General features: G+C 48.9%; 1 protein-coding gene across 8 annotated transcripts in view; it reads left to right on the plus strand.

Annotated features, from left to right (window-relative positions):
• Positions 1-22,348, plus strand: part of stac3 (SH3 and cysteine rich domain 3) — a 95,359-nt gene continuing 73,011 nt past the window's right edge. For 2 of the 8 annotated variants that reach the window (XM_085972642.1, XM_085972640.1), the window contains exon 1: positions 17-283. In XM_085972642.1, coding sequence (XP_085828768.1) covers positions 77-283 — 207 coding nt within the window. In that variant the 5' untranslated portion in view covers positions 17-76. Of the gene's footprint in view, positions 284-4,511; positions 4,579-15,396; positions 15,659-22,348 lie in introns of those variants that run through there. The other 6 variants (XM_085972637.1, XM_085972638.1, XM_085972635.1 and 3 more) reach the window with 6 other exon arrangements.

Here is a 22,348-nt window from a genome sequence, read left to right on the forward strand (position 1 = left end):
ATTCATTAATGCCTGGCTGCTGGGAGCAGAGAGGCTGAGAGCGGCTCCAATTACCCCCAGTCAGCCCTGGCTCGGAATGTCAGCCTCTCCAAGCCCAGTCAGTGCAGCAGCGAGTGGCGGCTGGGCGAGGCGCGGCTCACACCGCTGCAACCGGGCACAGCACAGTGGGCTCTCGCAGGCAAAGGGGGGGGGGCACCCAGATACCGGACAACGGCAGCGAACCAGAGAACCTCTCTTCAACGCATCTCTTCAAACAGCCCAAAAGAAGTGGAGAACTCACAAGGTTGGTTACATTGAGAAAGCTCTGCTGACTTACAAACTCCCGGGAGACTGACTTTAAATCCGACTGGTGTTCAAACTGGTGGAAAGTTTCAGACTGTGTGTGACTGTCTCTTACAATAAGGAGTAAAGTTCTATTCGAATCTGATTTTGTAAGTTTTTAAGATCTGCCAATTGAATGAAAGTTCTCCCCCCAGTCAGGAGGTATTGACAGGTCTGCCAGGGACGGCCTTGTACTGTCAGTGTAATTCTAGCTGCTGATTGCAATGATCCACATTTAGCTTTGCTCAGATCGCTTTACCTTCAGGCTCAGAATAGCCAAGCAGCAGATGCCCAGGCTGTTCACTGGACACCACTGAATCCCTCAGATCATTCTCTCCCACTCATGTGGGCGACTGAAAAGAAGCCTTGGAGTTGGGTGAATTTAAAGCATTAGCCATAGCGATAGGAACATTCATTCATTAAAGGGGGCTTCCTCAGAACGTGGCAAACTTTCATTGTACACAATGATATAAGTTGGATTGAAGCTTATCCTCGTGTACTTTGCCTGTGGGGTCATTAAAACAATGTCTGCCTCACTTGACTCTTTCATCCGTTTTATTAAAGGTTTTGGAGATGCTTTTTTAATGTGAGGACGGTGCCCCTTTAAGAACGTCATTTTAATAATGATGCAGTCACCCGTTGTTTACTTTTATTAACAATCGATGCAATGTTCAGCGAGACAAGGACCATCTGAAACTTCGGCATTGAAAATATTATTTCTTCCAGCTGATTTGTAAAATCCATGATGGCCTTCGATTTAACCAGCCATAAAAAAGACTTGGATAGATTACATTTGGTCCCCTCATCCAAATCATTGCTATGCAAGCGACCAGTAAGGGGTCAGATTTAAAAAGAAAGACTTGCATTTATATAGTGCCTTTCACGACTTCAGGGCGTCCCAAAGCGCTTTGCGGACAATGAAGTACTTTTTGAAGTGTAGTCACTGTTGTAATGTGGGAAACGCGGCAGCCAATTTGCGCACAGCAAGCTCCCACAAACAGCAATGTGATAATGACCTGATAATCTCTTTTAGTGATGTTGATTGAGGGATAAATATTGGCCCAGGACATGGGTCGAAACATTTTGATGTCCCAGTGATGCTTCCTTCAGCTTTCTGCTTCCCTTCCACCCTGAGCTTTGGAGTGTCAGTAAATCGACCAGATTCCAAATGACACTGGGAACTGGAGAGTGAAGCACCCCCCTTCACTGTCCCTCTTCACCCCCTCCACAGGCCCCCTCCACCCCCAGATACTAGGGGTTAATATGTGGGTGAGGAGAATTCTTTAATAGTGTCCATTAGGGTATGTGACCTGCGTCCCACCATTTACCAAAGGTGCCTCCAGCCAGCTTGAAAATCTCCCCGGTGACGAGTGAAGCGAGAGACTGGGTTCGCGGAAAGCCCCAAAGATAGTTGAATTGTTTGTTAAAGAGCTAGTTGTTGTTTCTAACTTTCGGACTGACTGAAAATGTAAATGTAATTTTTAAATGACTCAAAGTTGAAGTTATTGGCTTTGTGGCTCCTACTAAGAAGCCTAAGTGAAGGGCCAAGGCCTGTTGTGCGGGACATCAAAAGTTGGAAGAGAGTAGGAGAACACTGTAGAGTGTGGGAGGAAGGGAAGACTATGGGAGATGAGGAGTTCCACAGTTTTGAGATCCTGGGAAAGAGAGAGTTGGAGACGGTCTTGATCACAACACAGAGAGGAGATAGGGAAGAGGAAGAGTGAGTAGGTGGCATATTTGAGGGAACTTAAAAGGAATAGGAGAAAGGTTGAGAGGAGCATTAACTCCCAGGTATGGTTCAGTGTATTTTTACCATTTATGGTGAACTCGCATGGAGTTGTGGACAGATCTTCCTGGAGCCTGATAAGTTTTTATTAAACACAGTGAAACAGCTGCTACAATCCCCCGCACTGTTTCACATCTCTCACAGAGATTTAAAGATACTACAGTTATTTTGCACATCATCAAAATGCCAGTTCTTTTCAAAAATAGTTCTTCCATAAACAGGCGGTCGAATTTCTAATTGAGAGAGAAGTAAAGTCAAAGAGAAAAGCAAGAAGGAAACGTCTGCATGAATCTTTGAAAAGGTTCTTGTAACAGTAACGGGGCAAACTCCTTTATCCTGAGCAGCGTGCAATCTGCACATCCAAATCTAGCTTTGGTTTGTAATGGGAGAACAAAGCGTAATGATACAACGTGATAATTCAAAGCTTTCTGCTTTGAAAAATCACGTTTTTTTATTCGTTCACGGGATGTGGGCATTGCTGGCAAGGCCAGCATTTATTGCCCATCCCTAATTGCCCTGGCGAGCCACCTTCTTGAACCGCTGTAGTCCGTGTGGTGATGTAACGGTTTGGTACAACTGAGTGACTTGCTCGGTCATTTCAGAGGGCAGTTAAGAGTCAACCACATTGATGTGTGTCTGGAGTCACCTGGCCAGACCGGGTAAGGACAGCAGATTTCCTTCCCTAAAGGACATTAGCAAACCAGATGTTTTTTTTAATGACAATCTGATAGTTTCATGGTCACCATTACTGATACTAGCTTTTAATTCCATATTTATTTAATGAACTGAATTTAAATTCCCCAGCTGCCGTGGTGGGACTTGAATTTACGTCTCCGGATTATTAGTCCAGTCACACAACCACTATGCCACCGTTCATCAACTCACATTAAATACTGGTCCAGTGTCTTCGGTGGATGTGGAAGGGTCTCGGTGATCTCGGTCCTTTTACACCCAGCATCCACCCTGGTTACTAAACCGCACTTCAGCAACTTTCTGTCCCTCTAAAGACGTAGAATGCATTCTATGACCCGACCAGTTAGAACCCCCCAAAAAGCCTCAAGCAATCAAATTTAAACTGAATCGTGTGGTTAACTTGCGGTTGGGATAAGGGGTACCCAGGACTCTGCTGATTCTCCCTGGAGCCAGCCCCGAGGTGACGTGACCTCCTATATTCTCTTTGGCCTCGTAAGGAAGTGCTGAGCTCTCACCTGGTGCCTATTCACCCCACTGATACCACGGCTTTGGTCAGGGAACTCAGCCGTGTGGAGAATCATAAAGCTGAACCCAAATCCCCTCCCATACGGATCAACTTCACAGATTTAAGCCTCTGAGATTTCTAACTCTGCTCCAGGTCAATCGATTGTTTCCAGAACAGCACTTTCATTCCGAGATGTGCACCGTGTTATAATTGCAAAGATCTCATGAACAGACGTTGGCATGAAATTGCCATAGTGTCGATTCTGGAGACCTCGGATAGATTCCTTTGTAGACTCTCTCACATCCTAGTGAACTCCAGCAAATTGATTTCCTCTGGTGTAGGGTCTTCTAGATATTCCTTGCCTGTTAAATCTATGATTAGTGAATGTGTAAATCACCATATGTATTGATGCTAAAGGAATAACCCTAGACAGTCTTGTTGGTGATATCCACTGATGGTTCCTCTGAAATATATAGCCTTGTCTTCCACTCATTTCTATCATTTTTCCACTGTTCTTTACCACTTATTACCTCAACTCTGTTAGACAAGGTGAATGAAGCTTTGTGTTATATAAAATAGGTCTTTCGATGATTCTGGGTTTCTGTAGTGCACCGCAGGGGAACCATGCTCTCCATTGAACTTTCTGGGTTGTGTGTCATTCTTAACTCCTGTATATGTTCAATGCACACTAGATGCCACACTGACATCGGGGTCTGTGCGGCTCATAGTACTTCATTGTGCACTCCTGTACGTACAGGCTGTAGACTGAGTAAGATGTAGTTAAGGGATGACAGTTGAGAACAGGACAAGCAATCACTTGTTGAAGGATAGGCAACCTGATCTATTCCATTGTCAGTATCTGCACAAGTAACTCTGTCCTGCATTCACATAATGATCCAAAACTAATTCAGGTCCATGTAGAGGCCTGTGATTAATCACTGAACGTCCCTTATTTGTTGTTCGTGACCTCTACTAGGGTGTGTCCTCCTTGGTAAACGTAAGCGGGTTTAACATTTTCTCTTTGATCATTTCTATTCTCTGTGTTTCCGTTACCATGTCACTAGGGGTTACGGCGAAGCTTGCATTGCCTTTTTAAGAAAGATTTGCTTAAAAATGGAACACGTCAATATAGGTTTTCATTCGTTCTTTCCAGCCTATTTGCCTATTGATTTCATGAAGCTATTTTCTCTTTGTCTTCCCTTCCAGAATGACAGAGAAAGAGGCTCTGAGTGATTCTGGCTCCCCACAGCATAAGAAACAACCTGGATCTCCGGTAAGATTGCCCACATTGTTTTGTTAAGCTAATACCTCTCCCATGACGTTGGGCAATCACAAGCCAATTGTTGAGAGCCGGACTGGAGGGCGAAATTACCTACAAACCAATTGTTAATTGGGGCTAAATTAATTATTTCAGTCAGAAACATCCCGCAGGTGGCTGATGTGGGAGATTGCAAACTTCACACCAGCAACAGGTCTAACTCTGAGGCTAAGGCACATTGCTAGGGCGGGGGAGAATAGATTGGACTTTACTTTACTTTTTAGCCCTGTTACAGTTCACCTGGGGACAATTGGTGCTCTCAATGGCTGACAAAAGTGAAACATTTCCGTTGCCTATCATTGATGTCCCTTATTTTGACAAACACAAAAATGTCAATGGAGAAAGATTCCTAAGTTTGTTTATGACAAAATAAAACCAGAGCATAAATTCTCGGACAGTGAAGAAAGACCAAGCTACCCGGATCCTGGGGTAAGTGTAACTGACACCATCAAGGACACTCCCACTTCATTCATTCCCATCGTCCCAACAGGATCAGTCCCACAGTCCTTCAAAGATTGACCATCCATTGCCCATAACCTTCAGTCCCTTTCAAAGCCAGATATTTGTCCGGTTCCTTGTTGAAAGGATTTGGTCGACAGCACTAGCTAATCTTGATCCTGTGTATGCTGCTGGACTTGCCATTGAGGCACCCAAGTCAGAAGGAGGAGGAGGAGCAAGGAAGGCAGCAAAGAGCTGCACAGGCTGCAAGAAGAGGGCGCAGGAGGCCTTGCAGCACACGGGTCTTCAGAAGTCGATCACAGAGGAGCAGGGTGCGAGGCGGCTGCATCGCAACAGGGGGACAAGTCGCGCACCTGTGCCACTGTTGCAGCGAGAATTGGAGCTGGACACCATGGGCTGGATTTTCCTTAAGCTGTCGGGAAGGAGGCGGGACTACAACTTTTGGGCTTTAGTCCCGCCTCCATTGACGTCCGGCCAATCGATGTGATTTTCCCTTGATTGACCTTGTTGAGCCCGCCAATTAAGGGCCACCCAGCAACAGGTGATGTCACAGACTGAAATTTCATCTGTCAAGAGTTTTTGACAGATGAAATATCAGTGTTTCACAGCTGTTTGAAGCTGTCAAACACTGACAGTCTGACTTCTAACCTGAGTCCTTCTACGCAGACTCAGTTAGAACTGTCACCGGCAATGAAAGCTGAAGGCTGTCACTTTTGACAGATCGCAGCCGTTCAGCTTTCAGTTCTGGCTGAGTGATGGACTCCCGCAGCCTAGAGGAAGAAAGGCTGTTAAGGTAAGTACAGGTAAGTAAAACTTCTTTACACACTTTAGACACACCAAACACACTTACCTTTGCACTCATGCACCCATCACTCACCTGAACACCAACATCGCGACCCCTCCAAGTCCTTCGACGATATAGATGGGTTGGTCAGATGGGCGGAACAGTGGCAAATGGAATTTAACCTGGAAAAGTGCGAGGTGATGCACTTTGGGGGGACTAACAAGGCAAAGGAATACACAATGAATGGAAAGACCCTAGGCAAGACGGAGGGTCAGAGGGATCTGGGTGTGCAAGTACACAGATCCCTGAAGGCGGCGGAACAGGTGGATAAGGTGGTAAAAAAGGCATATGGGATACTTGCCTTCATTAGCCGAGGCATTGAATATAAGAGCAAGGAGGTTATGATGGAGCTGTATAAAACACTGGTTAGGCCACAGCTGGAATACTGTGTGCAGTTCTGGTCGCCACACTACAGGAAGGATGTGATCGCGTTAGAGAGGGTGCAGAGGAGGTTCACCAGGATGTTACCAGGGCTGGAGCGCTTCAGCTATGAAGAGAGACTGGGCAGATTGGGTTTGTTTTCCTTGGAGCAGAGGAGGCTGAGGGGGGACATGATTGAGGTGTACAAAATTATGAGGGGCCTAGGTAGGATGGATGCTGAGGAGCTTTTTCCCTTAGTAGAGGGGTCAATAACTAGGGGGCATAGATTCAAGGTAAAGGGTGGGAGGTTTAGAGGGGATTTGAGAAAGAACTTTTTCACCCAGAGGGTGGTTGGAGTCTGGAACTCACTGCCTGAAAGGGTTGTGGAGGCTGGAACCCTCACAACATTTAAGAAGCATTTGGATGAGCACTTGAAATGCCATAGCATACAAGGCTACGGGCCAAATGCTGGAATATGGGATTAGATTAGGCAGGGCTTGATGGCCGGCGCGGACACGATGGGCCGAAGGGCCTCTATCCGTGCTGTATTACTCTATGACTCTATGACTCTAACCCGACGGCCCGACGACTCTAACCTGGCGTGGTTTGGAGCCGTTGGGAATCCCACACGACACCCCTCAAAATAGGGATTAGGCTAAAAACTGCCTGTTAACAGGCAGTTAATTGGCACTAATCCCTTCCCGCCTCGGGTCGGCGGGTCCCAGTGCGGGGCGGGTACCCGCCTCCCCTGAAACTTACGTGGAGGCGGGTTTTGGGCGGGATGGTGTTGGGACCCCCGAATTCGGGATTTTTGCCCCCCCCCCCCCGCACGCCTGAAACCCCGCCTCACAGCCCAATGAAAATCTGGCCCCATATCTTGCACCGCCCTACCTATGCCAGTGAAGCTCGCCTTGGCTCGAAATGTTTATGCCTCTGTTCTGGTAACATCAACGCCATCAGTCAGTTGGCTGTGAACACGGAGATCCGGCATGTCACTGATGCCCTGTTTGCAAGGCGCCAACAGGTCAACACCTTCCCCTTTCCCATGGAGGCTGACAAGCAGGAAGAAAGTGCACTAGAATTTGCCCGCATTGCTGGTTCCCCGCAGAGCACAGGCACCTCCTGCATGCCCCACAAACGGGAGTCACCTTGGAGCTGCCGCAGGTGGAAACGTTAAGCAGGAAGACAAGGAAGGGGCTGAGGAGCCGGGACAACGCAGAAGAGGAGCCCGGCCCAGCAGTTCAGCTCCCAGGGCTGTAAGGCAGCAGATTATTGAGGAGAGATTCTCTTGAGCAATCCCTCCCCTCCTCAAGGCACCAGCACATCCCCTCCTTCCATCTGACCCAGTCTTAACACCCACCATATCAGTGCCTCAAACAGTACAACTTCATGGGTGTTCCTGTTTTTTTAAATTCGTTTATGGGATGTGGGCGTCGCTGTCAAGGCCAGCATTTATTGCCCATCCCTAATTGCCCTTGAGAAGGTGATGGTGATGGTGAGCTACCTTCTTGAACCACAGAAGGCAGTTAAGAGTCAACCACATTGCTGTGGGTCTGGAGTCACATATAGGCCAGACCGGGTAAGGACGGCAGATTTCCTTCCCTAAAGGACATTAGTGAACCAGATGGGTTTTTACGACAATCCGGTAGTTTCATGGTTACCATTACTGATACTAGCTTTTATTCCAGATTTATTTAATTCGGGCTTCTGGATTACTAGCCCAGTAACATAACCACTATGCTACCGTACTCACACATCACTGAGATCATGAAGACCAAGAGCTATACCAAAACAAAGCTTTGTTACTTCCAACAGAATCCATTCTTGATTTCACAAATGGTTACATGACTGATGTCTATCTACAAATCACCCTTGTGCCTGTCTTGTGCGCTTATGAGGTGTTTCCCCAGTGGCTACAGCGTGGGATGTGGAAGACTACTGACCCTCCGCTGAGGCAATGGAGATGGCCGTGGTGGGCGAGTTGAAATGCTAGCATTTAGTGGCATGGGTTAGCAGAGACAGATGGTTGGCTTCTGAACGCATCATGTGTAAGCATGACATGACATTGAAGTGAGGAGGGAAGGAGGGACAGAGGGTCTTAAAGCCCTGCAGCATTGTCCTCCAGCCTCGCAAGACTCACTCCTGGCCCGCCCCCCCTGCCCACGATGTCCATGCCCAGCTCAAGTGAGGACAGCACATGGATGAAGGGTGGTCCTCCTCCTGTGGCCGCCTGCTCCCTGTTATTGGGTGCCACCTTGCCCTGCAAGAAAGAAGGAAGTGTGTCTGTGTTAAAGTAGTGAGAAGTTTTGAGGATGTGCATGTGAGGGTGGTATAGTGTTGCTGGTGTGTGAAAGAGGGCAGAGGCGTGAGCAGGGGAAGGACGTAACAGTGAGCAGAGTAGGGAGAGTGTTGGCAATCAGAGGAGGGAAGGATTGTGTGTACTGGGGCAACAGGTAGTGCAAAGCTAAGCAGAGACTAATGAGAGATAAGTTAGGAAGCTTATCTTAGCTGTCCTTGTGAGGTCATTACATTTGTTTTGCACTGCAGTTATGTCCTGGGGGCACTCTGCCACCTCTGCCCACTCATGCCAGGCAGCTTGCCTGGATATTTTCCTGCCACCTGGTGGATAGAAGATGCCCCTCCTCCTGCCAACCTCCTCCCCCAAAACCTCCAACGCAGTGTCCGATAGCCATGGGCCCCTCGCACCTTCTGCTGTGCTTGCCATTGCCCACAATCTATGGTGACAGCTGCTGCAGGGAAGATGCACCTTCACTTTCAGAGGAGCAGGCTGCCTTTAAATGGCGTCAGCGACATGTGAAATTGACACCCTTGATTAGGTGAGCTGCCAATGAAGAGCGTCAGTTGCCTTTTTTATTATAATTAATGAGCGAGACAAATTTGGGGCCTTGTTTGCGGCCATGAGATTGGGTGCGCTCTGAGCTGGGCGTCCTGTCTCCACACCGAAACGCACTTACAGCAATTTCTACCTCAGGGCCTGTGTTAAAAGAGACCTGGATCGCGTCCCCTCTCAATCTTCTTTACAACAATAAGAAAAAGTCTAGGGCCTAGAAATCCGTGTTCGCCACGAAGGTTGCCACGGCAACTGGAATTAACGGCCACTGAAATTGGCCGCAACGCTAACGGGGCAAAATTCGTCTGGGGGGGCTGGAGATTGGTGGCGTAGCGCTAACCATCCATACCAAGCCCTCCCGGTGGCATTAGTGGAGGCCTCTGAGGCGCCGTTCCCGTCCTGGAGTGGCATTCGAGCTTCGCACAGTCTCTGGGAGCGAGGCTGTAGAGCTTGCAAGGAATTGTGGGCAATTAAAAAGGCTGTGAATTAAAGGGACAGAACGAATACAAATTAAAATGCAGCGAAAAAAATGCATTTTCAGCCCTTACTGCCTTTTAAAAAAGAAGTTCCAAATGTGAATATTCAGCTGTTAAAGCTGAATTTCCATCCGAACCCCAAAAAATGGGAAAACTGCCTCAGCACTAACACAAATGGCTCAGCAAGCCAGGGAAGGGGCACCCAGGGTCTCTCACGCAGCACTCCAGCTTTGTGCAGGGGGTCAACACTGCAAGAGCGGCCCTCTACCCACAGGGGCCAGGAGGTCCTCCAGAAAGAACGACATGGGAGTTCATCATTGAGGCCGTCACTGCCAGCAGTGTCACCCCCACCATCTGGCTCCAATGCCCAAAGAAGCTTCATGAACTCAGCCCACTGGTCAAGGTCAGTGAATGCAGCTTCAAAAGCCGTCTCCTACCAACTACACCACCACCACACTGCTCAACGCACGACCCCCAATCACTCACCTACCAACGATCTGCACCAATCACGAGGCACATCTCCCATTCCTAGCCTCATCTCATCCCCTTGGAGGAGACAGTGCTGGCCATTCTTGGCAGGGGCATGGCTGAGCCCTTGGCCAGCGGCGGGGCTGAAAGGATAAAAGATGCTGGTATCCTCATACGTTATCCTTCTTCTGGCATCACCTCATGCTTTCCCCACCCTCCCATCAGCACAACTCCACCCTTGTGCCTTCCTCATTTCACACACCCAAGAAATGCAGCCTGCCCAGCCAGTGGGTCAACAAGAAGAGGCAGCCTGCCCAGCCAGTGGGTGAGAGAGGAGAGAGGTGGGAGGGGAGAGAGGAGAGACGCAGGAGAGGGGAGAAGAGGGAGAAGAAGAATTATTATTATTATTATAAACACTCCCAGCCACCAGCTCCTCAAGGTCGACCAGCAAGGCCATTTGCAGTGTCCCCCACTGAAAGTCAGCAGCCTTCCACCAGCACTGCATGACATCAGTAGGATAGGCAAAGGCACACACAAGATAGTCACTAAGAATGCATAAGGGTGATGAGTTGATTTCTTGATGTCATATTGGTTGGATTAAAAAGTTTGCTTTGTGGTGGCCTTTATTTCAGCATTGTGGCCAAGAGGACGCTATGATGGTCAGTAACAGAAGGAAGGCAGGGTGTGGGGCAAATGTTGAAAGGGGAATTGGGGTTGTGGTCATTCCATCCTGGATATCCCGGCCAGAAAGGGGCTGTTTGGGATGCATCCTTCCGTCTGCTTCCTCATCTTCTGTTTCTTCCTCTTCCCTCTGCAAGCGGATGCTGTAAATGTGAAATGACAGCATAAAATGTTGGAAATACTCAGTTGTTCAGGCAGCATCTCGACCTGAGGCATGAACTCTGTTTCTCTCTCCACAAATGTTGCCTGACCTGCTGAGTATTTGCAGCATTTTCTGTTTTCTCAGAGGCCTTCCTTTACCATCTGAGACCTTGCAAGCATCCAGCAGCACTCCCTACACACTTAAAAAAACTTTAAACTTTTTTTTTATTCATTCATGGGATCTGGGCATCGCTGGCAAGGCCAGCATTTATTGCCCATCCCTAGTTGCCCTTGAGAAGGTGGTGGTGAGCCGCCTTCTTGAACCGCTGCAGTCCATGTGGTGAAGGTACTCCCACAGTGCTGTTAGGGAGGGAGTTCCAGGATTTTGACCCAGCGATGATGAAGGGACGGCGATATACTTCCAAGTCAGGATGGTGTGTGACTTGGAGGGGAACTTGGAGGTGGTGGTGTTCCCATGCGCCTGCTGCCCTTGTCCTTCTCGGTGGAAGAGGTCGAGGGTTTGGGAGGTGCTGCCGAAGAAGCCTTGGTGAGTTGCTGCAGTGCATCTTGTAGATGGTACACACTGCAGCCACGGTGCGCCGGTGGTGGAGGGAGCGGTTGTTTAAGGTGGTGGATGGGGTGCCAATCAAGCGGGCTGCTTTGTCCTTCTTGAGTGTTGTTGGAGCTGCACTCATCCAGGCAAGTGGAGAGTATGCCATCACACTCCTTACTTGTGCCTTGTAGATGATGGAAAGGCTTTGGGGAATCAGGAGGTGAGACACTCACCGCAGAATACCCAGCCTCTGACCTGCTCTTGTTGCCACAGTATTTATGTGGCTGGTCCAGTTAAGTTTCTAGTCAATGGTGACCCCCAGGATATTGATGGTGGGGGATTCGACAATGGAAATGCCGTTTAATATCAAGGGGCGGTGGTTAGACTCTCGTTTGTTGGAGATAGTCATTGCCTGGCACTTGTGTGGCGCGAATGGTACCTGCCACTTATCAGCCCAAGCCTGGATGTTGTCCAGGTCTTGCTACATGTGGGCATGGACTGCTTCATCATCTATGGAACTGACTACTTCTGACCTTATGACAGAGGGAAGGTCATTGATGAAGCAGCTGAAGATGGTTGGGCCGAGGACACTGCCCTGAGGAACTCCTGTAGCGATGTCCTGGGGCTGTGATGATTGACCTTCAACCACCACAACCATCTTCCTTTGTGCTAGGTATGACTCCAGCCAGTGGAGAATTTTCCCCCCGATTCCCATTGACTTCAGTTTTACTAGCGCTCCTTGATGCCACACTCGGTCAAATGCTGCCTTGATGTCAAGGGCAGTCACTCTCACCTCACCTCTGGAATTCAGCTCCTTTGTCCATGTTTGAACCAAGACTGTAATGAGGTCGGGAGCCGAGTGGTCCTGGTGGAACCCAAACTGAGCAGCGGTGAGTAAGTGTCGCTTGATAGCACTGTCAACGACACCTTCCACCACTTTGCTGATGATTGAGAGTAGACTGATGGGGCGGTAATTGGTTGGATTGGATTTGTCCTGCATTTTGTGGACAGGACTTACCTGGGCAGTTTTCCACATTGTCGGGTAGATGCCCTTGGAGGGGAAAACAAAATCAAGCATGTGTGTGTGTGTGTGCAAGTGTGTGTGTGTGTGTGCAAGTGTGTGTGTGTGAGTGTGTGTGCGTGCGAGTGTGTGAGAATGTGTGTGCGAGTGTGTGTGTGCGAGTGTGTGTGTGTGCAAGTGTGTGCGAGTGTGTGTGTGTGCAAGTGTGTGCGAGTGTGTGTGTGTGCAAGTGTGTGCGAGTGTGTGTGTGTGCAAGTGTGTGCGGGTGTGTGTGTGTGTGCAAGTATGTGTGTGTGTGAGTGTGTGTGTGTGTGTGTGTGAGTGTGTGTGTGTGCGTGCAAGTGTAAGTGTGTGTGTGCGAGTGTGTGTGTGCGAGTGTGTGTGTGCGAGTGTGTGTGTGCGAGTGTGTGTGTGCGAGTGTGCGTGCGAGTGTGTGCGTGCGAGTGTGTGCGTGCGAGTGTGTGCGTGCAAGTGTGTGTGTGAGAGTGTGTGTGTGTGTGTGTGTGAGTGTGTGTGTGTGCGTGCAAGTGTAAGTGTGTGTGTGCGAGTGTGTGTGTGCGAGTGTGTGCGTGCGAGTGTGTGCGTGCGAGTGTGTGCGTGCAAGTATGTGTGTGTGTGAGTGTGTGTGTGTGTGTGTGTGAGTGTGTGTGTGTGCGTGCAAGTGTAAGTGTGTGTGTGCGAGTGTGTGTGTGCGAGTGTGTGTGTGCGAGTGTGTGTGTGCGAGTGTGCGTGCGAGTGTGTGCGTGCGAGTGTGTGCGTGCGAGTGTGTGCGTGCGAGTGTGTGCGTGCGAGTGTGCGTGCGAGTGTGTGCGTGCGAGTGTGTGCGTGCGAGTGTGTGCGTGCAAGTGTGTGTGTGAGAGTGTGTGTGCGCGAGTGTGTGTGTGTGTGAGCGTGTTCAGGACAGGATTGGATGGCTGTGAATAGTCTGCTGGTTCATGGTTCAACAATGGCAACGTTTTCAAAGATGGATGGGAGGGAATAAGTAGCAACAATAAGACACTGAAACTGGCAACAGAGGGAAACAAGAAAAGACTTGCATTTCTATAGCATCTTTCATGACCTCAGGATGTCCCAAAGCGCTTTACAGCCAATCAAGTACATTTGAAGTGTAGTCACTGTTGTAATGTAAGAAATGCGACAGCTAATTTGCGCACAGCAAGCTCCCACAAACAGCAGTGTGATAATGACCAGTTAATCTGTTTTTGTTATGTTGGTTGAGGGATTAATATTGGCCCCAGGATACCGGGGAGAACTCTCCTGCTCTTCCTCAAAATAGTGCCATGGGATCTTTTATGTCTCTCTGAGAGGGCAGACGGGGCCTCGGTTTAACTTATCATCCAAAAAGATGGCACCTCCGACAGTGCAGCCCTCCCTCAGTACTGACCCTCCGACAGTGCAGCACTCCCTCAGTACTGACCCTCCGACAGTGCAGCGCTCCCTCAGTACTGCTCCTCCGACAGTGCAGCACTCCCTCAGTACTGACCCTCCGACAGTGCAGCGCTCCCTCAGTACTGCTCCTCCGACAGTGCAGCACTCCCTCAGTACTGACCCTCCGACAGTGCAGCCCTCCCTCAGTACTGACCCTCCGACAGTGCAGCCCTCCCTCAGTACTGACCCTCCGACAGTGCAGCGCTCCCTCAGTACTGCCCCTCCGACAGTGCAGCACTCCCTCAGTACTGCTCCTCTGACAGTGCAGCCCTCCGACAGTGCAGCACTCCCTCAGTACTGACTCTGCGACAGTGCAGCGCTCCCTCAGTAATGCTCCTCCGACAGTGCAGCGATCCCTCAGTACCGACCCTCCGACAGTGCAGCCCTCCCTCAGTACTGACCCTCCGACAGTGCAGCCCTCCCTCAGTACTGACCCTCCGACAGTGCAGCCCTCCCTCAGTACTGACCCTCCGACAGTGCAGCGCTCCCTCAGTACTGACCCTCCGACAGTGCAGCCCTCCCTCCGTACTGACCCTCCGACAGTGCAGCCCTCCCTCAGTACTGACCCTCCGACAGTGCAGCCCTCCCTCAGTACTGACCCTCCGACAGTGCAGCCCTCCCTCAGTACTGACCCTCCGACAGTGCAGCCCTCCCTCAGTACTGACCCTCCGACAGTGCAGCACTCCCTCAGTACTGCTCCTCTGACAGTGCAGCCCTCCCTCAGTACTGACCCTCCGACAGTGCAGCACTCCCTCAGTATTGACCCTCCGACAGTGCAGCGCTCCCTCAGTACTGCTCCTCCGACAGTGCAGCGCTCCCTCAGTACTGACCCTCCGACAGTGCAGCGCTCCCTCAGTACTGCCCCTCTGACAGTGCAGCGCTCTCTCAGTACTGACCCTCTGACAGTGCAGCACTCCCTCAGTACTGACTCTCCGACAGTGCAGCGCTCCCTCAGTACTGCCGGTCCGACAGTGCAGCACTCCCTCAGTACTGCCGGTCCGACAGTGCGACGCTCCCTCAGTACTGCCCCTCCGACAGTGCAGCACTCCCTCAGTACTGCCCCTCCGACAGTGCAGCACTCCCTCAGTACTTCCCCTCCGACAGTGCGGTGCTCCCTCAGTACTGCCCCTCCGACAGTGCGGCACTCCCTCGGTACCACACTGCAGTGTCCGCCTCGATTTTTGTGCTCGAGTCTTGAGTAGGACTTGAACCCACAACCTTCTGACTCAGAGGTGAGAACGCTACTACTGAGCCGCGGCATGATGCGAAGTAGAGGTGCGAATGACATTATATTTAGTCACACACTGCCAAACTGTTCCTGTCCATCACACAACAAAGTAAATAATCTCTTTGTTGGTTATTTTTGGCCTTGAAATTTGCTTGAAATGTACTTTGAAGTGAGCATGTGTTAACATCCCATGCTTCGGGAATTCCTTCCTATTAACAGGGTCGGGCAGCGGGGAGGGGGATTGATCCACTGCGGCTCACCGGTTGGGAAATCTAGACATGAAGTGTAATGAACTGTTAGTCACTGGGGCCACCAGAGAGGGTTATAACCGAGAGCTGGCATCATACCCTGGGTTAGTTGACCCTCTGATGTTTGGAACGGGCTGCTCGTCTCTCATTCCACAGCCGCACTGAGCCGACAACAAAACAACCAGTCAATTCGGAGTGGCTGTGTTGACGGAGCCACTGAGACTGTCAGTCTGTGGGTCTGCAGGGACCTGGAAACAGGATGAAAAGTGTGTTTCAGGTAAGATCTGAAGGGCTGTGGAGAAAGGGCGGGGGGAGGAGTGGGAGAAATCGGGCGGCTCTTTCGAAAGAGCCGGTAAACGATGGGCCGAATGGCCTCCTCCTGTGCCATAACATTCTGTGAAATGTCATAACAAGCACATTGATTAGAGTAGGCTTTGTATATGAAGCTGTTACAACCGTCTGTACTTTTCCTTCTTTCCTTAATTAATTCTCTTCCCCGCACCCCGCTCTTTTGAACTATATTTCATCCCCCCCCCCCCCCCCCCCCACCCCCACTTAATGTCATGGGTCTTCCTCAAGAACGATTGGGGAGGGAGAATACCTTGAGCTGAATTTCCATCCCAGAGGACCAGGGCAATTCACAATCAAAGCAACCCATATCCTATCACTCGGTGACATTTCCACTCTGCTGACTCCCTCTTTGACCCTCGTGCGCGTCTGAAACTTTTATTTATTTATTTTTAATTCATCGTTGTCCGTTCATCATTTGCCAATATTTCCAGGCAGAATCCTTCAGTTTAATTGTTGTCATGGGTGATCCGATCGGTATACGTGCCTCAGGGAGGCTTGATACTTTCTAAAGTCCAGTCAACGTTCATTGTAACACAGACAACTGTTCAGTGTGATTCTTCCGACACGTGTCCTGTCTGAACGTTCAAATCAATAGAAATGTAAACAAGGTGCACTTGAGTGTTATAACTGAGAGTGTTAGAACTGAGAGCCTTATACTGAGGGTGGGGTGTAACAGAGAGAGTGTTATAACTAAGAGCCTGATACTGAGGGTGGGGTGTAACAGAGAGAGTGTTATAACTGAGAGCCTTATACTGAGGGTGGGGTGTAACAGAGAGAGTGTTATAACTGAGAGCCTTATACTGAGGGTGGGGTGTAACAGAGAGAGGGTTATAACTGAGAGCCTTACACCCCACCCTCAGTATAAGGCTCTCACTTATAACACTCTCTCTGTTACACCACACCCTCAGTATAAGGCTGTCAGTTATAACACTCTCTCTGTTACACCCCACCCTCAGTATAAGACTCTCAGTTATAACACTCTCTCTGTTATACTGAGGGTGGGGTGTAACAGAGAGAGTGTTATAACTGAGAGCCTTATACTGAGGGTGGGGTGTAACAGAGAGAGTGTTATAACTGACAGTCTTATACTGAGGGTGGGGTGTAACAGAGAGAGTTTTATAAATGAGAGCCTTATTCTGAGGGTGGCGTGTAACAGAGAGAGTGTTATAACTGAGAGCCTTATACTGAGGGTGGGGTGTAACAGAGAGAGTGTTATAACTGAGAGCCTTATACTGAGGGTGGGGTGTAACAGAGAGAGTGTTATAACTGAGAGCCTTATACTGAGGGTGGGGTGTAACAGAGAGAGTGTTATAACTGAGAGCCTTATACTGAGGGTGGGCTGTAACAGAGAGAGTGTTATAACTGAGAGCCTTATACGGAGGGTGGGGTGTAACAGAGAGAGTGTTATAACTGAGAGCCTTATACTGAGGGTGGGGTGTAACAGAGAGAGTGTTATAACTGAGAGCCTTATACTGAGGGTGGGGTGTAACAGAGAGAGTGTTATAACTGACAGTCTTATACTGAGGGTGGGGTGTAACAGAGAGAGGGTTATAACTGAGAGCCTTATACTGAGGGTGGGGTGTAACAGAGAGAGTGTTATAACTGAGAGCCTTATACTGAGGGTGAGGTGTAACAGAGAGAGTGTTATAACTGAGAGCCTTATACTGAGGGTGGGGTGTAACAGAGAGAGTGTGATAACTGAGAGCCTTATACTGAGGGTGGGGTGTAACAGAGAGAGTGTTATAACTGAGAGCCTTATACTGAGGGTGGGGTGTAACAGAGAGAGTGTTAGAACTGAGAGCCTTATACTGAGGGTGGGGTGTAACAGAGAGAGTGTTATAACTGAGAGCCTTATACTGAGGGTGGGGTGTAACAGAGAGTGTGTTATAACTGAGAGCCTTATACTGAGGGTGTGGTGTAACAGAGATAGTGTTATAACTGAGAGCCTTAGACTGAGGGTGGGGTGTAACAGAGAGAGGGTTATAACTGAGCGCCTTGTAGTGAGGGTGGGGTGTAACAGAGAGTGTTATAACTGAGCGTCTTATACTGAGGGTGGGGTGTAACAGAGAGAGTGTTATAACTGAGAGCCTTATACTGGGGGTGGGGTGTAACAGAGAGAGGGTTATAACTGAGAGCCTTATACTGAGGGTGGGTGTAACAGAGAGAGGGTTATAACTGAGAGCCTTATACTGAGGGTGGGGTGTGACAGAGAGAGTGTTATAATTGTGGGTGGGGTATTGTTAGATCAGCCAGGTTGATTTATCCGAATTATATAGGTTTGGCCGCCAGAGATAGACCAAGTTATTGCATGTATTAATATCGACTGAGATTAGCAGGAAGTTACACGTCTATGTACCTGTTCGTAGGATGTTTCTCAAGCTCTGTCTCTAACCCTGATTGCAAACCAGGAAAGTTCTCTGCACTAAATACCAGAGTATTTATGAAAGTGAGCGTATTTATACGCCTCAATGGACAATGTTGGATGACTTGCTCTCAACCTATCAATTCTGAGATTGTTGTCATGTGATCTTTGTGTTATATGCTACTGCACCTGTAGATGGCGATCTTGTACCTCATACCCCCCCCCAGTCTCATTGGAATGGAAATTTCATTTCACTCATTGACTGCAGCGGTTCAAGGCGGTGGCTCACCACCACCTTCTCAAGGACAATTAAGGAGGGGCAATAAATGCTGGCCTTGCCAGCGACGCCCATATCCCATGAACGAATCAAAAAATGTTTTCCCATCAATCAAAAATAAGACAATTTTGCATGGTTATAAGCAAACCACCTTAACAGCTGGATTCCAGACACTTTTTAAAATTCGTTCCTGGGGTGTGGGCGTCACTGGCAAGGCCGGCATTTATTGCCCATCCCTAGTTGCCCTTGAGAAGGTGGTGGTGAGCCGCCTTCTTGAACCGCTGCAGTCCGTGTGGTGAAGGTGCTCCCACGGTGCTGTTAGGGAGGGAGTTCCAGGATTTTGACCCAGCGACGATGAAGGAACGGTGATATACTTCTAAATCAGGATGGTGTGTGACTTGGAGGGGAATTCGGAGGTGGTGGTGTTCCCACGCGCCTGCTGCCCTTGTCCTTTTAGGTGGTAGAAGTCACGGGTTTAGGAGATGCTGCCGGAGAAGCCTTGACGAGTTGCTGCAGTGCATCTTGTAGATGGTACACACTGCAGCCACGGTGCGCCGGTGGTGGAGGAAGTGAATGTATAAGGTGGTGGATGGGGTGCCAATCAAGCAGGCTGCTTTGTCCTGGATGGTGTCGAGCTTCTTGAGTGTTGTTGGAGCTGCACTCATCCAGGCAAGTGGAGAGTATTCCATCACACTCCTTACTTGTGCTTTGTAGATGGTGGAAAGGCTTTGGGAAGTCAAGAGGTGAGACACTTGCCGCAGAATACCTAGCCTCTGACCTGCTCTTGTTGCCACAGTATTTATGTGGCTGGTCCAGTTAAGTTTCTGGTCAATGGTGACCCCCAGGATGTTGATGGTGGTGGATTCAGCAATGGTAACGTCATTAAATGTCAAGGAGCGGTGGTTAGACTCTCGTTTGTTGGAGATAGTCATTGCCTGGCACTTCTGTGGTGCGAATGTTACCTAACAACTATCAGCCCAAGCCTGAACGTCATCCAGATCTTGTTGCATGTGGGCATGGACTGCTTCATTATCTGAGGAGTTGTGAATGGCGCTGAACACTGTGCAGTCATCAGCGAACATCCCCACTTCTGACGTTATGTGGAAGGGAAGGTTATTGATGAAGCAGCTGAAGATGGTTGGGCCTAGGACACTGCACTGAGGAACTCCTGTAGCGATGTCCTGGGGCTGTGATAATTGACCTTCCACCACCACAACCATCTTCCTTTGTGCTAGGTATGACTCCAGCCAGTGGAGAGATGTCCCCCTGATTCCCATTGACTTCAGTTTTACTAGGGCTCCTTGATGCCACATTCGGTCAAATGAAAATCAAATCGAATCAAATCAACTTTTATTGCCATTGTTAGTGCACAAGTGCAGTACAACGAAATGTAGGCTTGCGGCTCCCGAGAGTGTACATTTAGATTAAGACATTTAAACATTCAACATTCATTTGGCTTGTAATACATTAACATAAACATAACCATAATAAAGTGCATTGGCAGATGTGCAGGCTTTAGAGTTTATTTGTGGAGTTCAGTAGGATGACAGCCCTGGGAAAGAAGCTGTTCCAAAATCTGGTCGTACGGGTGCGAATGCATCTGTAGCATCTCCCAGATGGCAGGAGGGCGAACAGACTGTGGCTGGGGTGGGTAGGGTCTTTGATGATGGACCGTGACCTCCGTAAACAGTGTTTCTGGTATATGTGCTCTATGGTCGGTAGCCGGGTTTATGCCTTTATGTTAAGGGCAGTCACTCTCACATCACCTCGGGAATTCAGCTCCTTTGTCCATGTTTGGACCAAGGCTGTATTGAGGTCGGGAGCCGAGTGGTCTTGGTGGAACCCAAACTGGGCATCAGTGAGCAGGTTATTGGTGAATAAGTGCCGCTTGATAGCACTGTCGATGACACCTTCCATCACTTTGCTGATGATTGAGAGTAGACTGATGGGGCAGTAATTAGTTGGATTGGATTTGTCCTGCTTTTTGTGGACAGGACATACCTGGGCAGTTTTCCACATTGTCGGATAGATATCAGTGTTGTAGCTGTACTGGAACAGCTGGGCTAGAGGCGCGGCTAGTTCTGGAGCACAAGTCTTCAGCACGACAGCCGGGATGTTGTTGGGGCCCATAGCCTTTGCTGTATCCAGTGCGCTGAACCATTTCTTGATATCACATGGAGTGAATTGAATTGGCTGAAGACTGGCTTCTGTGATGGTGGGGACCTCAGGAGGAGGCCGATATGGATCATCCACTCGCCACCAAACCAGCTATAATTCTTACACAAACCCATTGATGCTTCTAAATTGCATTAACGTGACACCTCCTGCTTACTGAGCATTCCCCTCCAGAATCCAAATGTCCTAATCGAAACCGTGTGTCAGCTTCTATCACACAGAATACGTGATCCTAATTCAAAGATAGTAATGGTGACTCCTGTATTCTTAAACCATTTTTGCAATTGTATTATACACCAACATACAGATGTAACAGAGAGAGTGCTATAACTGAGAGCCTTATGCCGAGGGTGGGGTGTAACAGAGAGAGTGTTATAACTGAGAGCCTTATACTGAGGGTGGGGTGTAACAGAGAGAGTGTTATAACTGAGAGCCTTATACTGAGGGTGGGGTGTAACAGAGAGAGTGTTATAACTGAGAGCCTTATACTGAGGGTGGGGTGTAACAGAGAGAGGGTTATAACTGAGAGCCTTATACTGAGGGTGGGGTGTAACAGAGAGAGGGTTATAACTGAGAGCCTTATACTGAGGGTGGGGTGTAACAGAGAGAGGGTTATAACTGAGAGCCTTATACTGAGGGTGGGGTGTAACAGAGAGAGTGTTATAACTGAGAGCCTTATACTGAGGGTGGGGTGTAACAGAGAGAGTGTTATAACTGAGAGCCTTATACTGAGGGTGGGGTGTATCAGAGAGAGTGTTATAACTGAGAGCCTTATACTGAGGGTGGGGTGTAACAGAGAGAGTGTTATAACTGAGAGCCTTATACCGAGGGTGGGGTGTAACAGAGAGAGTGTTATAACTGAGAGCCTTATACTGAGGGTGGGGTGTAACAGAGAGAGTGTTATAACTGAGTGGCTTATACTGAGGGTGGGGTGTAACAGAGAGAGGGTTATAACTGAGTGGCTTATACTGAGGGTGGGGTGTAACAGAGAGAGTGTTATAACTGAGAGCCTTATACCGAGGGTGGGGTGTAACAGAGAGAGTGTTATAACAGAGCCTTATACTGAGGGTGGGGTGTAACAGAGAGAGGTTTATAACTGAGAGCCTTATACTGAGGGTGCGGTGTAACAGAGAGTGTGTTATAACTGAGAGCCTTATACCGAGGTTGGGGTGTAACAGAGAGAGTGTTATAACTGAGAGCCTTATACTGTGGGTGGGGTGTAACAGAGAGAGTGTTATAACTGAGAGCCTTATACTGAGGGTGCGGTGTAACAGAGAGAGTGTTATAACTGAGAGCCTTATACCGAGGGTGGGGTGTAACAGAGAGAGTGTTATAACTGAGAGCCTTATACTGAGGGCGGGGTGTAACAGAGAGAGTGTTATAACTGAGAGCCTTATACTGAGGGTGGGGTGTAACAGAGAGAGTGTTATAACTGAGAGCATTATACTGAGGGTGGTGTGTAACAGAGAGTGGGTTATAACTGAGAGCCTTATACTGAGGGTGGGGTGTAACAGAGAGAGTGTTATAACTGAGAGCCTTATACTGAGGGTGGGGTGTAACAGAGAGAGGGTTATAACTGAGAGCCTTATACCGAGGGTGGGGTGTAACAGAGACAGTGTTATAATTCAAATTCAAATTCAAATCGCTTTATTGGCATGATAAGGTACATCTTATGTTGCCAAAGCATCAAAATACATTTATGGTTGAACACATAAACGCAGTTCTATTCATAGTGTATAAACAGGTATATCCCTGAGTGTATAAATATACATTCGCCTTGTTTATATATACTCTTTTCTTAG

The sequence above is a fragment of the Somniosus microcephalus genome, chromosome 33 (assembly GCF_052327205.1).
Source record: "Somniosus microcephalus isolate GS21.2 chromosome 33, FLI_Smic_1.0, whole genome shotgun sequence".
In the NCBI taxonomy this organism is placed as follows: Eukaryota; Metazoa; Chordata; class Chondrichthyes; order Squaliformes; family Somniosidae; genus Somniosus; species Somniosus microcephalus.